At 37.7% G+C, this 20,804-nt stretch overlaps 2 protein-coding genes across 5 annotated transcripts in view; one reads left to right on the forward strand and one right to left on the reverse strand.

The window, feature by feature from the left end:
- Positions 1–200: 200 nt before the first annotated feature.
- Positions 201–13,133, reverse strand: tdrd1 (tudor domain containing 1). 2 transcript variants are annotated; one of them, XM_007574279.2, is made up of 26 exons: positions 13,034–13,133; positions 12,624–12,774; positions 12,477–12,517; positions 11,488–11,548; positions 11,136–11,250; positions 10,362–10,428; positions 10,192–10,272; positions 9,923–10,102; positions 9,675–9,818; positions 9,227–9,392; positions 9,062–9,145; positions 8,806–8,982; positions 8,622–8,729; positions 7,475–7,645; positions 7,149–7,400; positions 6,318–6,449; positions 6,078–6,185; positions 5,426–5,593; positions 4,519–4,815; positions 4,325–4,441; positions 4,119–4,247; positions 2,629–2,796; positions 1,588–1,962; positions 1,041–1,106; positions 916–959; positions 201–794 (listed from the first exon to the last, which is right to left on the reverse strand). In XM_007574279.2, exons 2-26 carry the CDS (start codon positions 12,763–12,765, stop codon positions 723–725), a joined length of 3,465 nt encoding a protein of 1,154 aa, XP_007574341.1. In that variant the 5' UTR covers positions 12,766–12,774; positions 13,034–13,133; the 3' UTR covers positions 201–722. The 2 variants fall into 2 exon arrangements, with proteins under 2 accessions (XP_007574341.1, XP_007574342.1); XM_007574280.2 differs by lacking the exon at positions 13,034–13,133 and adding an exon at positions 12,913–13,013.
- A 1,873-nt stretch (positions 13,134–15,006) lies between these two features.
- ccdc186 (coiled-coil domain-containing protein 186) overlaps positions 15,007–20,804 on the forward strand; it is a 32,992-nt gene continuing 27,194 nt past the window's right edge. Inside the window, exons 1-3 of one of the 3 annotated variants that reach the window (XM_016661892.1) lie at positions 15,007–15,176; positions 17,748–18,654; positions 19,343–19,469. In XM_016661892.1, the coding sequence (XP_016517378.1) occupies positions 17,768–18,654; positions 19,343–19,469 (1,014 nt within the window). In that variant the 5' untranslated portion in view covers positions 15,007–15,176; positions 17,748–17,767. The remainder of the gene's footprint in view (positions 15,177–17,747; positions 18,655–19,342; positions 19,470–20,804) is intronic. The other 2 variants (XM_007574278.2, XM_016661891.1) reach the window with 2 other exon arrangements.

Genomic DNA, 20,804 nt, shown 5'->3' on the forward strand with positions numbered 1-20,804 from the left:
GTAGTGGGTGGATGGGATTACCAAACTGAGCACAACACCTAAGACTTGTTCCTGTTTGCCCTGGTCCAATTCACAAACCTCTTCCATGTCCTTTATTGTCACATTTTCCTAATATCCAGCAGCAATTATCACTATTTTGTTTTGAGTGTGCTGAATAGAGGGACTAAGAAGGCAAAGAAAGAGAAAAACAAGGAAGGAATCTGCATGTACAACTTTATTTTCAGAAAGGTACATTTTATTTATTGTTCAATAGCAAAAGAAAAGGAAAAACTTGTGATTCACTGCTGACAAACCATTTTTAAAGCGAATTTGGTTGCAGAAAAATCTTGCTTGTAGATTTGAAAGAATTGACCCGTCTAAAGAATGAAAACACTTTATTCTCATATCCTTTTATTACAACTCAAACGTAATGCAAATCGGCCGATCTCCCTGTATGTGCTTGTGAAAATAGATGGGAGCACAAATTGCTAAAGCACATGTGTGTGAGGCAGGGAAGTGGGCACTTAATGAGAACTGAGGCTGAACATGCCTTTGGTTTTTGATTTTCACACAAGTGTAAGACTATCTGGTGTATCCTGAGACTTTAAAACCAGAAAAAAACTAAACTTCAGGTAAAAAAACAACATAAAAACCAGGACTATCCTGCACCATCAATATAATAAAGGGATAAAACAAAACAAATTTGAATTCAATTTGGAAAGAAAAGGAAGTTATGCATCATCTTATTTAATCTGTCCAACCAACTGCTTGATGAGAGCAAGCTGCAGCTGCATCACCTGCTCCAGATTGCTGATCTGTTAATAGCAAGCAAAGGATTAAATGTACATTGTCCAGCTGGCATTAATTTAATAATAAAACAATAATGTACCAAAACGAAAAAAAATATACGTTTTACTTTATTACCAAAAAATTTACCTGTTTTTTAAGGCTCTGACAGCAGCAACCATAGACTTTATGATCTAGAATTAAGAAAGAAATTAACATTTTTATAGAAAATGAAACAATGTGTCAACTTAGATCTTGTTTTAATGTTTCCATACCAGAACCATTCAAATGATCTTGGTACAGCGGCTCCATTTGGTCAACAATCTTCTTCACTGAATCTTCTGAAAGGGAAAATATTACAGGTGCAGATAGCAATAGATTCATGTTTTATATTCAAAAAGTGACTCTTTTTACACTGACTTATCTCTAATTATTGTTTAGTTGGAAAAAATCCAAACGTTTCGGTTGAAAGTTGATTACAAAAATAAGAATTTTTCAAAATAAAAAAAGCGTATGTCTGAGAACAGCAGTCTAACTCTCCCCGTTCGTCTTTTCACTGCTGAACGCAGAATAAGACCAAGCAATCCTCCACGGTAGAGAGGATTTTAGGTCAAAATAGGTCATGCGACTAATCTGCAACTTGCAATATTAGCGCACTAAAATTTTTAAATTAATTTCATGTGTTAAAAATGACAGAACTAGTTCTAATTTTCATTCAAACTGAATTTTGGGTTTTAAAATGAACAGAACACTAGAAATATCTCTCTGGCTGTAAATTATCTGCTCCTTAAAATTCATTTCTGACGTTCTAACTTCACCTACCGCAGACTGGTGCAGCAGAAACAATCTGCTGAGGTTTATCCTCTGTCAGCTCAGCCGGCTTCGTAGGCCCAGTGGCATCAACTGGTGCTGGTTTGTGTTCCAGCTCTAACTGGGATTCGGGGACAGGTTTGGACTGGGGGCCGTCAGGAACACCTGGAGCGTCGTCGAGCTTCTGGTTGGTGTCTGGGTTGGCCTTGTTGAAAGTGTTCAGCTTGTCCAGAACCAGAGAGGTCAGCTGAACTCCATCTCTCTCAGCAGAGAGAACATTGGCAGAGCCATCGAAGGACTTTACTTTGGCTAGGACGCCATTCACCAGCTCAGCTCGACACGCCTGCAGCACTTCTTCTGGCCACTCTTCTGGAAAGTTTTCTCCACCTTTTGATGAAGGACACCAGACAGTTACTAAAGTGAATTTACTTAGATCAGGAGTGTCAAACTCATTCTCGTTTTGGGCCAAATCAAGGACATGAATGCTCTTAAAGGGCCGGTTGTGCCAGAATGTATTGATAAAACCCATTAAATTTTTAAAATATCAATGAATTCTTAAAATTAAATAATATTATTGAACATCTTTTCAGTCCCTCCAGGATTTTGAGTTTGTGGTAACAATTTGGAAATATTTGCACTTATTTGTGACGGTAAAATTGACTTTATTACTTGCTGTACAGATCATGGACTATATAGTCTGACATCAATTATGGTTTAAGCAGCTGTTTAGTACAAGTAAGAAAGTTTTTGACAATTTTTGAGAAAAATCTGCAATAAACTCCCAGTTCTTAGCTCATTATTAGCTTGTTGATTTTGCGTGAATTTCCACGATAATTCTAAAGAAACTGGAAGGACTGATTGATACAATTTGGCAGTAAACAGATAAAAACTGCATTGATGTGATTCATAGCATAATATTTAATCACACTTAGTGTTTAGTCTAGAATCTAGAGGGCCACACAAAAACCCACAGCGGGCCGGATTTGGCCCACGCGCCTCGAGTTTGACACATTAGATTAAGGTTAGAAATATTCAGGAGAACTTGAGCTTTACCAGCGAGGCTGCAGCGAATTATCTGGAATGGGAGCTGCAGCAGGCGGGCAGGGATGGGCAGGATCTGGGAGGATGGGACCTTCTCAGTGTTCCCATAGTCAGCGTAGATGATGCTCAGCTCATTCTCACCAACTTCCAAGATCACAGCACGGTACCAGTTTTTATCACCTGGGATTAAAAAAAAAAAACCCAACATATTCTAGGTTTGCAAATCTTAAAATCACAACAGAAATACAGAGTTGCTGCTTCCTTTTTGCTATTCCTGTTCAGCATCTTCCTGCCCCAGTTCCAACAGATAAAGACCAAAAACCTCTTGAAACAGACCCCATTGTTAGCTGGCTGTGGAATGTACGCTAGACCAGTTTCCTACCTGTATGCTGTGTTTAAAGCAGTTACTACAGTCACTACGTACACACTAGTGTGTAATTATATCTACTCGGAGACGTGGTATTAGCAGCTTAGGTTTGCAAAAGCAACAACTGCAGGTGGAGTCTTGAAAAAGAACAGAAAAGGTGTGAAAAGAAGGAGAATGTGTTCCTGATGCAAACCCAGCACTGATCCCCATCAGGTCAGTTTTAAACGTTTGGTGTTGGAGGAGTCGACTAAATTATATTAAACATGGAAGCACAGTTTGTACATTAAAATATCCTACTCAGCTGCATATTTCTAAGAATTATGCTATTTTTAATACTTGAACTTCCTTTCTTTTAATTATTTTACATTTGTGTGAATCTAGATGCTTCCATTTCCCCTATTTTTGCTGCTGGTACATCTGAATTTCTGCAATGAGGAACAATAAAGGATATGGCTGAAAAAGATGTCATGACAGAAGCGTGTCATATCAATCAATATCGATAATTGATTAGTTTTTTGTTTTAAATGTCTAAAATACTGCCAGACTGGTGGTGTGATCTTTCCTCTTATCTACAGTTTTCACTCCACACCGTTGAGATCCCACTGCACTGAAAACCTCATTATTTTTCCGCCAAATATTGATTTCTGAACTCTTCCTGAGTTTAAACTTTAGTATTGTTGTTTCTAAATGAACATTAACTTGTTTTCTTTACATTATTTGAGGTCTGAAAGCTCTGCATCTTTTTATTTTGACCATTTCTCATTTTCTGTAAATAAATACAAAATTTTTGCTTGGAATTTCAGAAACATGTCAGCAGTTCATAGAATAATAATAAAAAAAAAACAACGTTCATTTTGCTCAAAAAAGTAAAATCAGAGAAACTGATCATTTGAAGTGGTCTCTTAATTTTTTCCAGTCCTTTTCTGTTCTACTCTACTGTATTGTTAGTGATCCGTCTGCAGTCTTACATCAACAGCACCCTGCAGAGGAAGCCGGTTTTATAAACAAATCACAGCAGATTATCATGTGCCTGGACTAGAGTTGAGTTCTGCAAGCCATGCATATTGCTTTTTGGCTTTTTCGAAAATATAGACAACAAATGATTAAGTTGAAACTGATTCGCCACTATCCTTACCAGAAAACTGAGCGCAGCATGCAGCCCCGGCAGACGGTCTGCTCTTCATCCCTGTGGATAAAGTGGCCTGGTAGACGCTGCAGTAGGTGGCCACTTCCATCATCACCTCCTGGAGCTTTTCCTGGTTGACTACAAAAAAAGAAATGGTTATAAAAACAACAACAATCCATTTTATAAACTTTTAGCAGCAGAGTGGATGTTCTCACTTTGCGCAGGGCTGAGGACGTAGAAGAGAGAAGGACTAATGACTCCTGCGATGTACAGCTGAAAGCTCTGGTTCAGAGGCAGCTCCACCGTCTTCCAGTCAACTGGGAAACCTGCAACTGGAACCAAAAACGGCATGTTAAAAACACAACATGGAGGGGAAAAAAATAAAGCTTCAGCATTTTATTTATCTCACCCTCCGATTCTGCAGCAGCATGAATTCCACCTGCCACTTCAACGCCGTCCTCTTGTTCATTCGCACCGTTTTCTTTTGTCGTCATGGATTCTGCCTGTTCATGCTTCACTCCGACCGCTTTGGCCATCTGCTCAGCAATGAGAGCCGCTGCGATGTTCTGACCTCTGCTAACGACATCCAGGCCGTAGCCCTGCTCCGTGACGGAGAGGACCCGGGCGCTGAGCTGCTCCCCGTCCAGCAGGTTCTGGAACCAGAGCAGGGCTTCGCTGCTCCACTCTGACCCAACAGGGTCCACACCTGAATCCACACAAAACCAGAAACAAAGCACGCATGCTCCCATCAAGCTGAAATAAGAAATCTATTCAGAGAAAAAAATTGATTTTAGGATAATAATGGCCATCATTCAAGTCAGTTTGTCTCAAACTGGTGGTTCACGGGCGCCCCCTGGTGGCCCGGAGGCTACTGCAAGTAATCAACAGTTTGCTACAGCCAGCTTACCAAACGTTTCTGTTTAAAAAATAATGGATAAACGGCTTAAAACCAGGTCACTTAAAAGAAAAGCTGAAGAAACAATGGAAAGAAAAACAACAGGACTACTTATGACTGGAAGAAGTCAAACCTGCTCAGAGTATTTATGTCGTTCACAAACGATTCGACTCTTTTGAACGGCTCTAAGCTGTGAAGAAAGTCTCAGTGAGAACCGTTTTTTATGACTTTGCTTGCTTTTAATAACAGCTATTGCCATTTTTATTTAATTAAAAGGTGATTTAATTGTCAAATAAATACAACTGATATAAATGGGTTGATGATTTTCTATTTAATGGTGCAGAAGAGGATTTTTGTTTCTTTTATTGTGCTTTATCACATGTAAACTCTGAGATAGTCTGCTGGTTGTTATTGTTTTTACCTGCAAGCCAGCAGCAAACGGCCTGTGAAGGGAGTGTCAGGAGTTTAGGTGTGATGGATCGAAGGCGGCTGTTTTTAGCCGTCATGCTGTGACCGTAATCCACTAAATATACGTCAACGTCGTCGCCAGACAGTCCGTTCACCAACGCTCGGCACCAAGCTCCGCTGCCTTTGTGGAAGTGAATAGCGCAGTGAAAAAACTCACATCAGAAAGCAGTGAAACAAAAAATATTTATACTGGAAAGCAAATTAAAGATGCAAAGATAATTCACAATTTTCTCTTTTCAAATTGTCTCCAAATATGGGTAAAAGACAGTAATGGAAATGTTTGGAGGCTTTCAGCACAATTCTGACTAATATTTAACCAAATATTTTAGATATTTCCATTTCAGGAATGGAGAGGAACATAATCAAGCGTTTCTTTTTGCTGTTGTCGCCTAAATCATCTTTTCGCATTAAAAAAAGGAGGTTTTTTGTTTTTTTTGCAAAAATTACTTTTGGAAAAGAAAGACTCAGGCCATTATTTTACGAAGGTGATTTTTTTTTTTTTTTTTTTGTGCAAAAATTACTTTTGGAAAAGAAAGACTCAGGCCATTATTTTACGAAGGTGACAACATTTAAATCCTGCTCTGATTGCATAAAGACGTTCTCACCAGGAAAAGGTACACAGCACGGCTCTCCCACTTTGGGAACGTAAGGAGAAGCTTCCCCCTCACAGTGCTGCTTCAACTGAGCCTCCAGCTCCATGAACTTCTTCAACTCTGAAAAACAAATTGTTTCAATGCCAAAAACACCCGGCTTCAACTTGTAGAAATGTAAACTTGGCTTTTTCAGTCAGAATCAGAGTTATGTTTTTGTTAATCAGTGTCGTCGGCCCTGTAAAGAAGCTCCACCTGTCGGGTTAGCGAGGCGGCAGTAGAACCTTCCAGGGCTCTCCACGATGCTGGTGAACAGCGTCACCATCTGGCCATCGGAGGGAAGTTCAGTAGAAGTCCAAACCAGAGGTTCAGGCACGGCAGGAGGTGCTGAGAAGATTTCAAACTGAATTATCACACAGATACAGGAGTCGTCTGCTCTAAACGACTGTGATGAATGTTTAAAAAGTGTTTAAATTCAGCATTATTCAACATTTATTGCTGTTATTCCACATTCTACAGCAGAGACAAGTTAAAATACATTTTATGAAATGTCTCTCTGTCACATCTGACCGAGAACAAAACACCAATTTGACAAAGAAAAAATCCCCCAATTGTAATAGCATAAAATATAAGACCACCTTTATTTCAATTACACAGATCAATAAGTCACTGAGCCATTAGGAGCAATAGTAATTAAAAACAATATAAACAAATTGTGTTTAAGACAAATGATCTTGCTCAAATTAAATGCTAAAACAGAATACAAAGAAAATTACAAACAAAAACTCAAATTTTCTGGCACTTAGCAAATAGAAGTAATTAATTTAATTCTATCTAACCTAAAATAATAAAAGTTTAGTCTAATTTAACTTCAGATAGTGAGAAAAAAAATTGTGTAAAAATATCTGGTTTGAACTGTAAATAATGTTTTCCTATTTTAGGCTTTTAATCAACATTAGGCTCCATTTTAAAACCAGATTGAATATGAAGCACTTTTCAAACCTTTAAAAAACCTTCAAGCATTTTCAAGGATTTCAAGTACCCATTCAAACCCTGAACTAAGTTTAAAGTAATTTCTTTACCCACCACTTGTGTCTGCAGGTGCGGCCGTCTCCTCAGCCAGCAGGTTGGCAGAGTCGGAAGCAGGTGTGGCGTAGCCTGCAGTAATCAGGAGCTCAGCGAAATCAACCTGAGGATCACTGGCCTCATCTACCATGGACACCAGCGTCTTTCCCTCCTGCACGCCGTGGATCTTCAGCCGCAGCAATCTGTTTGACAGCTGACACTGCAGCGACAAAATGCAATCCCTCGACCAGTTCTCCCCCACAGGATGCACTCCTTAAAGAAGAGCAAAGATTATTAGTGTCAGAATAAAATGTAATCAAATGTAAATTAAAATGCTCTGGCCATACCTGCTAGAGCACATAGGATAGCCTGCATTGGGATGGTCAGGAGCGCAGGGGTAATCGGGAGCAACTGGCTTAAATCGACCTCCTCAGAGTTGCCAAAATCGAGGTAGGCGACACACACTCGTTCCTCTGATGGATAAGCCAGGACTTTCGCCCTGTACCACTGCTTGTCCTCTGGAAAAGGAGGAAGTCTCAGAAAATCAAAGGTGCATTTACATTTAACTTTAAATAAACGTTCATTATAGATTTCCAGTGAGAAAACAGAACGCTACTATGCATCTTTAATATAGCATTACAGTAAAACACATCCTGGTACACAATCATTGACTCATATGTAAAAAAAAAAAAAAAAAGTAGGATAAATCAATTAACATTTTCAGTTTTTAAATATTTCATTTTTAGAAAATCAGATTTTTTTCCCCCCACTAATGCTCTCCTTGGTCAGTTCAGGTCAGAGTGACGTCAAGGCCGCCATCTTGTTTGACAAACATGTTCTGCAGCTTCAATTTAATTCAGATCAACTCTACAACAAAATGCTAGGGCCAAGGCTAAAAATGTCTTATTTTAGTAAAGATTTCAAGAAACGTTAAAAACAGATTTTTATTATTTTTAAGCCATAATCACCCACTAGAATTAATCCTTTCACATCTTCTTCCTTTAAATTACTTTATATCCTGTAAAAAAATCTCCTGACATCAGGTAAGTGAAAAACAGAGAAAATTAAATAACCTGATTGCAAAAGTGTTCAAACCCTTAAACTAAAATGTTGCTGAAGAATCATTCGATTCAACTTCAGAATCCTCTTGAGTTGTAACCTCATAGCATCCCACATCCTGATTTGGTTTAATTTCCCCAATGTAAAAGTTCTCCACACTAATCAGATTGAGGACATGAACCACTAATCTGGAACAAACTTCCAGAAAACTGAATAACAGCCAAAACATTGAGTTCTTTTAAACTGAGACAGAAACCCCGTTCTTATCAACTGATCAACATATCTGATGTGCATTTGCTTGGTTATTTTGATGATGTCATTTGACAAAATGTAATTTTTATTATATTTTTTTAGCTGCCTTGTTGCTGAAATGAGCGATGCACATAAACTTGGCATCTCTTGTTCCCATGACGCTAAAGGTCAGACGAGCCTCACCTGAGAACTGGGCACAACAAACCGTTCCAGGAGCAGGTCTGAAGTTCTGCGGGGTGGAAATCTGAGCGCAGTGATCTCTCAGCTTCAGCTGCAAATCCCGGATAAGTTCTGCAAGCCAATATTTTAGTTCACCTTTATCATTTCAGAGGTTCGGCTTTCATTTCACAGATGAGACGCGACTCACCTGCGTTCTCCACCTTCTGCACTACAAGATCACTGGGTGACACGAAGTGTGTGAGCACAACCAAGAACTGGTCTCCTACTGCCTGTGTGAGCGGCTCCGGTGGTTGAGCCCATTCATTGTCATCCTTCCCGTCAGAGAGGCGCTTGTAATTCTCAAACGATGCGCTCAACATGGCAACTTAAGGAAAACAGATCCTGTAACTCTTCTTGCCAATTGCAACACGATGCAAACTGAAGTAGATGCACAACTAGCATACTTATGTCTTGCTCAGTTGGTGGCACACCGGTGGTTTCTTTTTGCCCGAATCCGTTCTCGATCAGGAATGAGCTCAGCATCATTCCTTAAATACACAAGAGGAGAGTTTCATTAAAGGATTTTACCTTCTGGAAATCTGAAATAGAGTCGCCTCCATGACACTCACTCATTGACAGCACGACATCCGCAGCGTGGACACCTTCTTTCTCCGTCGCTTCCAACAGCTTCACAGTGACAGCCTTACCAGTCAGCATCTGTCTGACGGTAATGCAGCATTCGTCGGACCATTTGTTAACCACCGGCACCACACCTGCAATCCTGCACTCCGTTGCCTGTACAGAACAAAAGGCATAGGGCTACTATCATAAAGACAGCTACTGCATAACAAATGCACACTTCTTAAACTTCAGATTTCCACAATTCTCGGTTCTTTTCAGAAAATAACATCTTAGCCCAGCACAGTTTCCAAAAATATCTAGGCATTAACTGCAAATTTGACATTTTTAGTTTAACTGGGGAATTAGAGTAGAGTACAAACAAGCTGGAGGTTTTGAAATTGAAAGTTAGCTGCCAGTAGTGCCAACCAAGACATAAAAACACCTCAAGACACTCACACATGGGCAAAAATGTTGAATATCAGCAGGGAGGGGTTGGATCCTTTCAATCGGGACATTCTCTTCATTGCCAAAGTCAATGTAAAGGATACTAGCTGTCTTCTTGTCAGCAGCTACAGTCTGGACCAAGCCTCTGTACCAGTTCTAAGAAGAAGAAGCCAAAACAAGATTATTGGGTAAAAAACATGCCAAGGATATTACAGTGAGACATGCCTCTCTCCTAACTGCTTTGGGAAAACCCTTCTCACCTTGTCAACAGAAAACTGAACCGTGCAGACTTCCCCATCACAGGGAACGTAAGCTGTTCCTGAGGAGCTGCTGCAGGTTTTCTGAAGCTTTGTGCTTATGACCTGTAGAGCTTCCAGGACCTCTGGGTCTTGAGGAAGGATGAAAAACCTGTCAGGGCTGCAGAACTCAACAACAGTGGCCTGAAAGAAAAAAGTGAAAGAGACTCTTGCACTGTGCAGTAGACCAATTCATGCTCAAAAGCAAAATGCAAGCAGAGTTTTATTTTTACCTGAATGTCCATCCCACTGGTGATTTTAGAAGCATGTAAATCTTTTAAGTAGACCTTCTTATAGCTGGATGGTTCATTAGCCTTTGGTAATCAAATAAATATAGAAGTATATTATTTAGAGTTTTATTTTATAGTTGAAATTTCAAAATTCAAAGTCTTAAATGAATTACCTTCAATTCAGCGAGGTTTTCCCTGTGGCCAGTCCCTGGTAAAGCCACGCTTTCCTTGGGTTGCTCTCTTCAGATTAAGAAAACAAAATTATAAATTAATCTGGATTAATCTGGGATGGCCAATGTGGGTTAAAAATCTCAGACTTTTTAATTGATTTTTCTTGCTTCCTTTTCTTAAAAAGAAGCTATAAATGAAGGATAATATTTTCAAAAAGTGGCTTTTATGTCTGTGGCTTGTATGATCAAGTATTAGGACTGAGATACAAGAATTTTTGTTTAATTACGAAAATAGTAATTATATTAGCAGAATAAAAATAAAAATTTACTAGAGGAACATCTTAAAATTATGAGAAAAATAATTTTAATGAAAGAAAGGTTGGATAATTTTTTTTTTGTTATTTTTGTGTTAATTCTCTACAACTTTATTCTGGTAATCTGAACACTTTATTCTTGTATCATTTCAACATTTTGCCATATGACTATTCTTGTTTCACTACGACTGTCTTCTTGTAACATTAGAACATTATTCTCATTAAAAAAATAAATAAAACTTAGCCTGATCCTTATATTTTGTCAGAGTGAATTGGAATTCAAAATAAGGATAAATAGAAGGTATGAAACAAGATGACAAGCTTTGGGTTGACATCACTCTGAATCTGAACTATGGAAACCAAAGCAGTGCATTGGTGAAAAATAATTAAAATTAAAAAATAAATAATCGATTAATTGATAAAAATCGATTTATCATCCAGCCCAAATGGTGACTGGACCTACCTTGCCGGCTCTGGGACAACAGGTTTGCAGATGTGTCTGTGTTCCTTCCAGTCCTCCGTCTGGCACACTGCGGAGCAATAAGGCATTTTCTTGCAGCGCTTACAGCGGAAATTCCCTGTTGGACACCAGAAAATATGCCTTTACTGAAATCCAAATTCAAAAGTCTACACTAAACACCACAGACGAAATGAGTCCTACCACAAAGGTAATTCTGAGCAAAGACAGAAATCACAGAGCAATAAAAATCAACAGCACTGAGCAGCCACAGTGTGAAACCCGATTAGAGTTCTGTGTAAATACCGAGTTTATTGGGCAACAAGATTCTAGCCGACGTTTTTGACTCTAATGTTACCTTGCTGACCACAGAAGTTGCAGTAGTACACAGTAAGGGCTGGGGGAACCAATCCTGGAAACTAGACATGTAGATGGAAAAGTTGCATTGAAATAAAAGTTCATTTTCAATAAAACAATGACAGGAAAATGGCAGATAGGTTAGGGAGAACAGCTGTACTACTGAGACAGGCTGCACAAGATTTGGGTTTCAAATTCCCCATTTCACAAAGAAACAAACTAAGTTAAAGATTGAAACTAGCAAACACTGAATGAAACTCAATTTGGTGGCCAGGACAAATGCAAGCCTTATTTTATTCCACAGGTTGCTAAAGACGTATAGAATTCATTCTTCACAAAAAATAAATAAAACAATGAACTAGACTAGTGTACTAGTTATCAGAAGTGGGAAACTTTTTCTTTCCTTAATTTAAAAAGCTTAGTAACTCCTCTGAGAGCCGCACTAAATTTGTGAATCAATAAGAGGCAATAAATATAAGTTAAGTTTCTTTAAAGTTATTTTTTAGTTTCAGTTTTTAGGATGTTTTCCCCTTTATTTTACTTCCCAAAATAAACAGAGGCATGTACAGGAGATTTTATAGAATATTTTATGATAAGAAAATAATTTTATTTGAACAGAAACAGACCATGTATTAATAGTGAATTATTATTCTTAATCATTAAAAGCTACATAACCCAAACATTGATGCAATCCCTGTGGCACAACTCGGTACTTGCAGATTCCAAGTACAGTTCCTAACTGTATCAATACAATATATTATATTTTATTAATTAAAACTAAATTAAACTAATAAAATTAAAGTCTAACAGCACAGTATAGGGCGGGATCAGGACTTGGGAACCACAAATCAAATGGCTAAGAGCGGTCTTGTAAACGGGTTTTAATGCTTTAAGCTAATTGCTCAAATTAACTTTTGAGTTGTTTTTAATGTGGAACACAAATTCCATTTACTGGCATTAAAACAATGCAGGGAAAAGCACGGTACATACTGTTGAGCTGGTGACTGTGCTTGCTGGAAAACTGGTGGGACCTGAAAAAAATATAATTTAACAAAAACTTTTTAATTTAGTATTCATTACGTGGTTGTGGTATGGAATTCACAGACGAGGAAAAAACTAGCTAGGTTGCACTGTTACCATTTCCAGCGGGGCGTACGGGCGGAGTGGCGGTCATGCTGGGGAATCTTGGCGGAGTTGATAAAGGTAAGCCCGGACTGGACGAAGGCTTCCTCAGCGGTCGGTTGGGTCGAACCGGGCTTGAAAGAAGAGTCGGTTTCATGTCTACGACCTTAATTACAAAATAATTTAGATACTTTCTTTATAGGACAATGAAATGTACAAAGCATATTTTGCCACGTTTTTTTCATGTGGTCCTAGCTAGCTAGCTAATTCAAAACCAACAAATACGGCTAAAAGCTAAAATTACGTTACAAAAGTTCTTTGATATGAAGGAACAAAACTTTCTACATAAAAGTTATTTAAAAAGTGCTACTTGAACAATAAGATAAAGTATTTGCACGGTTAAAGTTTAATAATTAATGACCAACCTGTATTCACGTGTTGCTTGAGAAGAAAAAAAAAGGCTGCATCTGCGTAATGACGTCAGCAAAAAAGTCAACAGTTTAACTATTACCGCGAACGTGTGTGAACAAATTCCCTCAGGAATTGTTTTTCGTTCATTTTGTCCTTTGTTTTGAAATAAACTTGGATCTTTGTATGTATTTATCAACGTTGAGGAATATTGTGTTATATAAGTATTTAAAATTAGATTTAGAGTACAATAGCATACAATGAAATGGTCATCAATGAGGAAAATCTAACAGAGGCCTAAAGAGACACAGTGATAAACACATGGAAAACTATAAAAAGTTGAAAAAATAAACTTTATTGCAGACAAAATAAAAAATATACATATATATTTTTAAAAATCAGTGAACAACATAAAAATGTCAATGAGAATACATACAGCTGAAACTAAACCTAAAACGCTTGTATAAGTTATTGTTGTCTTATATTGCAAAATGTACAGTTTCTCATTCTTATTGGTTTATATATTATATATTTATTTATCTTATTTTTTGTTAGGGTCAGCATTATACTGGATTACATACTCTTTCATTTTATTTTCAAAAACACAAGCAGTCAAAATTTAAAAATAAGGTGAACATTGATAAGAATTTGGCTTATCAAGGTTTTGTTATTTTCTGATGGAATCTTTTTCAGGAATCAGGGTAGTTTTTTTCTGACAATAAAACCCTGTCCACTTCCACTGCATTCCAGGCGTAAAAATTTCAACCAAAAAATTTAATTCTGCATTTTAGTAGCAGAAAGGACTAAGCATCTGGAGCAGTTCTAACTTTTTTCAACCTTATAAGCAGTCACCTCACAAACTGGTTTACGTGTTATATTTTCTGTTGACTTTAACTGCACTAGAGCTTAAACTGACATCTGCTCACAATCGACTGTGCCAAAGAGGGCAGCAATTTCAATCAAATTAAAAAACATTTTATTAATCCGAAAGGGAAAATAAATAAATAAATCCTGAGGTCAACATTATATTTTAGGGTTTAATGTTCTGAGTTTATGTTCTAAAGTGAAAGATTTTATTAGTTCATTCCCTGCTTATTGGGTTATAAAATGCTTTGTCTAATGTTTCATTTTCCTCTGCTGTTTCTCATTTTGATTTTATATATTAAAAAAAAACTTTAAAAAACTACTAATGTATCAAAATCTTCCTTGTTGGTTATGACTGTAAAACTTTTTTTCATGCTTTTTAACAATTGTCTTTGGTTATATAAGAAAAAGCTTACAAATTTTATTCACCTTTTCTTCTACAGAAAGTATTTTTTTTACCAAATGTCTTCAACAGTTTGAACATATTCCTTCAGAAAGAAAAAATATACAGCTATTCCATCCTTTTGCATTCCAGTCCTGGTGGTGTCATCCATTAATTTAGTCCTCTTCAGAAGATAATCCTACTTATTTTCTTTTCCTTAGGCACCCTGAAGTTTTTTTTTTTTTTTTTTTTCAAAGAAACTCAACCTGTTTCATTGAAGTTCTTGATTTGGGTGAAACCTGACATGCAGAACTGTCGTTGCCTTTGAAGCCTTTTTCATGCAAATCAGTGATGACAGCTCATGTTTCCGTAACCATGGCTGACTAGTGATGAATGAGTTTTAGGCACCACACCTTTGTAAAACAAACACTCTGCTCTTCAAATGTAATCTAAATAATAGAATGATATCAGCTGCCCACATTAACATTATCCCCTGAAGTAAGAATGAGAGTCTCAAATGATTATTGAAGGTCAATCTGCTTCAATGCAAGGGAGGCTTTGTGATTAGGTTAGTTGCATTTAATGATTATAACCTAAATCAAAGGTTGGTACCCCCCAAACAAAACAAAACTTTCTACAAACCTACAAATCTTTGGCCACAACTGTAATGCGGTTCACCTACGTGGATTTTCTCGAAAATACCGGGCAGACCTGCATGTGTACCTGTTATGTGTGTTAACATCAGCCTGACGTCATTTGTCACTTGGCATTCATTGGTTTTTATCCTTCTCCTTCTCCTGCTGTGGCCATATTTGTTGATGTGTCATAGCATTGAGTAGTTGGGCGATCAGCTGTTTAAATAGGGAGCTGTGGCCGTCATTGCACGGACATACACGATGTCTCGTTGGCACCTGGTGGGTATAGCTATCTTTATTTAGCTTCATTCTGTGTCGGTGTTACACGCTAGCCGTTAGCCTCAGTTAACGTATGTGTTATCTGGGTTAGCTTAGCTAAGTAGGTGAAACAGCGATGGGCTTTTGACATTAAAATATGCCAACCTAGAGCTTGGTAATAATCATACATGATTGTTTTATTGTGTTTTATTATAGCATTTGCTGTTTTAACTCGTTTTGTAGCCTGACAGTAAGCCCTGATGCCATGTCTTAGCTAACGAGGCTAGCATGCTAACAAGTCACAGGGACATGTACTGCTAACGTCAAATGCACCGGAATGTAAATAAAACGTCAAGCACTATTTAAAAAACTAATCTATCTGCTGCTTATTGTTGCACACCGATTTACTGTACTCTGAAATGTTTAATTTAAGAACGAAATAATACATTCACGATGTTAATAACTCCGATGTTTGTCATGACACCTGTCAGAGGAGCATCCTTGTACTGTGCTAGCTAAACCTTTACCTTAATGGAAGCAGAGAAAAAATTGTGAATGTCACAATATTTCAACAGATATGTAAAGCTAAGGGGAGAGCTTAAAGTTTTGCTTGTTGTTGTTTAGAACCCGTATTTTTATGAAAGAACATATAAATCGATACAAGAAGATGGTCTTCATATAGGTGGGGTTCTTGCTGCTGGGAACGTGTGGATTCCTTAAAAACAAGTACAGCAGTAAAATGGTCGTATTGCTGAATAAAAATGTGAAGTTGAATTAAGGTTAATAAGTTTCTCATCCACTCTGAATCACCCTATTGGTTAGCAACACAGTAAATGATGACACAGCCCCTTTCAGTGTTGGATGAACAGTTAATGATTTAGACTGAGATAAAGACATTTAATCATTTACTTTTTTACAAGTTTAGCATGGACCTCTTTGCATGTCACCTGTCAGCATACGATTTTATTTTCTTTATGCTTTTAAAAATGTTTATCAAATATAATAAAGAATTGTGCTTGGAAATGTTTATATTAATCTGAACGCGCTTACTTGGGTTGAGAATAGATAAAAAAATTTTATTTTACTCCTTGCATTTCATCTGCAGAATATTGAAGAGATAAAGATGTCATTTTTATCACAATTTTACGCTCTTCTGAAAAGCTTTATTCAAGACAGATTTAGTCCGCATTATAAAAAATAAAATAAAAGTAACAAAAGAGGAGAATAAACACAAGTGTCATAAACCATGCAAACAACTGGTTGTTTTAAAATTTGAGCTATTCCTTGTCGACAGGGCTTTAGCTATTAAATTACTACATTTATTCATGTAGTTTCTCCAATAAGGCATGAAAAGGGGGGACACTGGTCATCATGGCAACATTTAAGTTGCAGATATTTTGGAGGATTTTAAATGTGTAGTTTCTTTACCACATTACTGTAGTTGCACCACAAGTGAGCTGTGTTTAAAAACAACAACAAAAAAAAGAATAGGCTGGGGAAAATGGCCACTTGAACATATTAAATTTACAGGTAAAAGTATCATGCATGATTTGAAAATTGCATGTGCAACTTGCAAATCATCATCATCATCATCATCATCATCACACAAATCACTCCTTAAAATATGACCTAAATGTTTCACTTTACTCACAACATCCTAGTCCTTTTAATGCCATAGCACCCGGTTCACTGAAGGAGGTTGTGTACGCCAGTCTAAAAGATTTTAATGAGATAAGTAAAAGTGCAAATTAGATGCATATACCTTTTTTTTTTACTACGGCAGGTGTTGTGTGCAAGGCAGCCATATTCAATTTTGAAGACACTCCCTTCCCAATTTTTTATTTTCTTTTGATTTTCTGCTGCATCCATTCACCTTAAGCTCGTGTATTTAGTTTCAAACCAAATAGCCTAACAAACAGTAAAGCTTGATATCATCCCAAATAAGAGAGTAACGTATCCAGATGGATGACCAGTGTAAAAGTGAGAACTTAAAGTGCTAAGGCAGCTAATGGAACACTAGATGCGACATAAACAGAAAAATACAAGGAGTTTAAAACTGTAAACAGTTAATTGTGACATATTTTGTTCCATTACAACCTCATATACTGCTAAAGTATTAACAGGTTTTGTACTCTATCATTCTCATGCTTTGAGACCATTATTAATACTTCAAAAAAGTAGAAAAATATGGTAAATGCTACTGATATTTGCTTACAGGTACATCTCTAAAGTTTATTTTATTTGGTGTTGAATGACGCTCTATAGATATGTTAACCTTGAATAACTATCAGTTGTGTGACGTTTGCAGTCACATTCCTTCCAGGAAAAATAATCTCGTCTGAGGCGTGGCCAACAACACGCCTCTTTGGTGATTCTTGAGTCTGTCTGTGAACATTCCTTAAGTTTTTCCTTCGCTACCTGATGATCTAGCCACATGAAGTGCAGATCAGGATGCAGATGGCACAGGGATGCCACACGGATGACTTCCTGGAACTTTTAGTTGCTTGCCGATAAACGAACATGAAATACTGAAAACATATTTTTTTATTTTTTGTTTTTATACTTTCCTGTTTTTGTCTTCCTCGTTGCCAGGTTTGAACCGTAAGCGGAGCATGAAACATCCGGCTCCGACTACAGCTGCACAGAAAATGGAAGGATCAGATGGTAAATTAGCAACAGAGGAATTGCACTCTGGAGACGAGTGTCATCGTAGTACATCAAGTTTCGAAGAGGAGGAATTAATCTTTGAGAACAGTGATCATGCCGTGAAGACTTGCAATCAGGAGAAAGGTGAGAACCAGCTGGAAAGTGGATTAATCAAGACTGAAGAAGGAGCTAAGATAAGCAGCCAGCATCATCATGATGTGAGAGGGATGGCTGCTGATGTTGAAGGTGATGCTGGGAAAGTTTCTAGTGAAACTGAGGCGCTTCCACTTAGTTTTTCAAATGAGGCTGCTGCTGCCAGTCAGGATGTAGCAGACAGTCCTGTTATCGAGGGGACAATGGAGACCTTATTGACTTTTGATGCAACAGCTCAGCATGACAATGAGCCACCGTTGCAGACACCCGCTGTCGACAACAGTCCTTCACCCTCTTCTGTCCAAAGCACTTCCAAAAACTCTCCTACAGACTCCTCCACCTCTGGGATCTCTAACGGACCGTCCACTCCGAGCTCCGACACGCTCAGCTTCTCGCCGGCCTCAAGCCCGCAGACCACCGCCAACGTCTCCATCCCCTTACAGTCCTCGTCGAGCCCGTTCGACACTGACTGCAGCCGAAAGCTCATTTCCCAGATCCAGCGCTCGTTGTCGCAAGAGTCGCTGCTGGATGAGCTGGAGTCGGAGCTTTTAGCTTGTGGGTTGTCTGAAAGCGAAAGCAGAGGGAAAGCGAAAGGGAGCTCACCCGTCAATGGACTCCCAGCAGACCAGGACGGCTGCATGGATGTCTTTGAGAAGTGTGTGCAGTACAAGTACACTCAACAGGAGAAGGCTATTCAAAGGTAAATTTCATACACACATCCTTAAAGGCTTAAATTCATGGAAGAAAATGCGAGTTGGCCTACTTTAATCACTGGTCTTAAATTTTGTTGTGGCAGGACTAGTTACTCTATATATGTAGATTATTATTTTTTTCTTATGGGACTTGTCTGTTTGGCAAAAGTTGGAGTTGCTCACAGACGTCTTCATTGCATTTTATGACTCAAGTTGGTTGAACCTCCTGATAACCAGCTGTTAATACATCCTTGCTACATAGCTTTATTTTGTCTTGATTATGGTTAAATGCAAATTTATTGCTAGTATGTTGGACAACATTCGTCTTTGCAACTGGCTCGTGCCTAAACCCTTACAAGGCTACTTGCATTCTGTGAAAAATAAACAAAAACTTAAGTTTGGCACAACAGTTAAAGCTGTTAAAAGCCATATGCAGTGCAAGAAGCATAAAGTTGCTGCCAAGAGCCACAAACAGACCTCAAAAAATGCTATTATGCTATGTTTGATTGTAGTACAGCAGAATCATCCAACTTTTCAGTCTTAAATTTTATCCAAGGTGGCATAAATAGTCTTAAAAAGTCTTAAATTTGACTTCCTGACATTTGTAGATACCCTGTTTACCCTGCCAAGATGTAATCCACCCAAATTCCTGAAGGACTTCTAGGGTTTGATGTTTATTTGAACCTTTTTGCTTAGGTTGCTCGAGGAGAACAAGAGACATCAAGAACTGATCCTTGGTATCTGCTCAGAAAAAGACAAAATGAAGGAAGAGTTGAAGAAGAGAGCGGAAACAGAGAAGCAACACATGAGCTCCATTAATAAGGTAATGTTTTTCTTTTTTGGATATTATTGGAGTGAGATTTTGCAGTAGTTGTCTTTCCTGTAGAAGGTGGATGTCATGTTGCCAGGTGTTTATGAAGAAGAAATCCCCATCTTGGCTGATTTTTTGTTTTGTTTTTTTACCAAATATATTCATATCTGTGGGAAAACCTTCAGGAAAAGTCTTTGTCGAATTTGTTTCTGTTTTAGCAAGTTGTCATTTATGAATGGCATTGTTGATCAGGGGAACGTCAGAAAATCATGTGATGTTGATGTTTTTGTGAAGCTGCAGCGGCAGTACCAGCTGCTCTAAAATCATTTTTTCTTTCTTCCTCTCTTTCCCATCTTGCATTGCAACATTTCTAACACTGTAACCTTTAACCTTAAATCTCTCATCTGTGTCAGGGTGAAAAAAATGAGGCCGTGACGAATCACTGCGAGACCTTTTCCATCTTTAATGTGACATTTAATCTGTATAATTGAACGGAAAGTCAAACAAACCTCTTGGAGGCAAAGGTTATCTTAAATAAATACCACAACTACCTGTTTCCAGAGGTGTGCACACCTGTAAGATGAAACTTTGCTAAAGGAAAGAGTTCTCAAAGTCTGCCATATTTTCCACAACTTTCTTGAGGAAACCACCCAGATTTCGATCTGAACTGTTTCAGAGACAACAATTTCTTCTTCTGAAGAAGCTGTTGTCTCTTAAACTTCAGTTTCTAAGGAATCTTATGTGAAAATTGAGTTTCTTTATGATCCTCCTGCTACTTTTAATCTTTCTGCAAACTCTTATCTTTATTTTAAGGATGTCTGAAAGTTCCTTCTAGGACATCTGAGCTTTCAATCGAGGCTTAGCAGATTAATTTGAATTGCTGTTAAGTGTTTACCCAACCATCAAGTGGTTCAACAATGTGTGATAAAGTTCTTAAAAGATTTAGTTTGGTCTCTTGTTTTTTGGGGGCAATAAAACTCTATTTTAACAGTAGTTTGTAGACTATATGTTTGTTTTTTTCTATGAGTTTATCTATGATAAAGATGATGTACAACTCAGCAGCTTCATATTTGCAATATTTGTCACCTCGGCTATATAGTTCTAAAGACTTTAGTTTATATTTTCATTTCTTTTTTATAATATTTTGCATTGTGACTTATCAAAAATGTAACTACTAACTTATTGATTATTTTTAACAAAATATGATATTTGGTTATTTCTTAACCAAATATCAACTGCAGACAGGTTATAGGCTGAGTATCACTCACTGTTGATATTATTATTATTATTATGCTCTGACTGTTGTGCAAATTAGGAGACAAACCAACGGCTAAATCTTGTTAAGCT

The sequence above is a fragment of the Poecilia formosa genome, unplaced genomic scaffold (assembly GCF_000485575.1).
Source record: "Poecilia formosa unplaced genomic scaffold, Poecilia_formosa-5.1.2 Scaffold348, whole genome shotgun sequence".
Taxonomy (NCBI): Eukaryota; Metazoa; Chordata; class Actinopteri; order Cyprinodontiformes; family Poeciliidae; genus Poecilia; species Poecilia formosa.

Bases quoted from the DNA above. Each gene is read 5' to 3' on its own strand.
- tdrd1 (XM_007574279.2), bottom strand. From the start codon at position 12,765: ATGAAACCGACTCTTCTTTCAAGCCCGGTTCGACCCAACCGACCGCTG. The intron at 10,273-10,361 runs GTAATTCATTTA...TGATTACCAAAG, and splicing joins AAAACCTCGCTGAATTGAAG to GCTAATGAACCATCCAGCTA. The intron at 10,103-10,191 runs GTAAAAATAAAA...TTTTTCTTTCAG, and splicing joins CCAGTGGGATGGACATTCAG to GCCACTGTTGTTGAGTTCTG.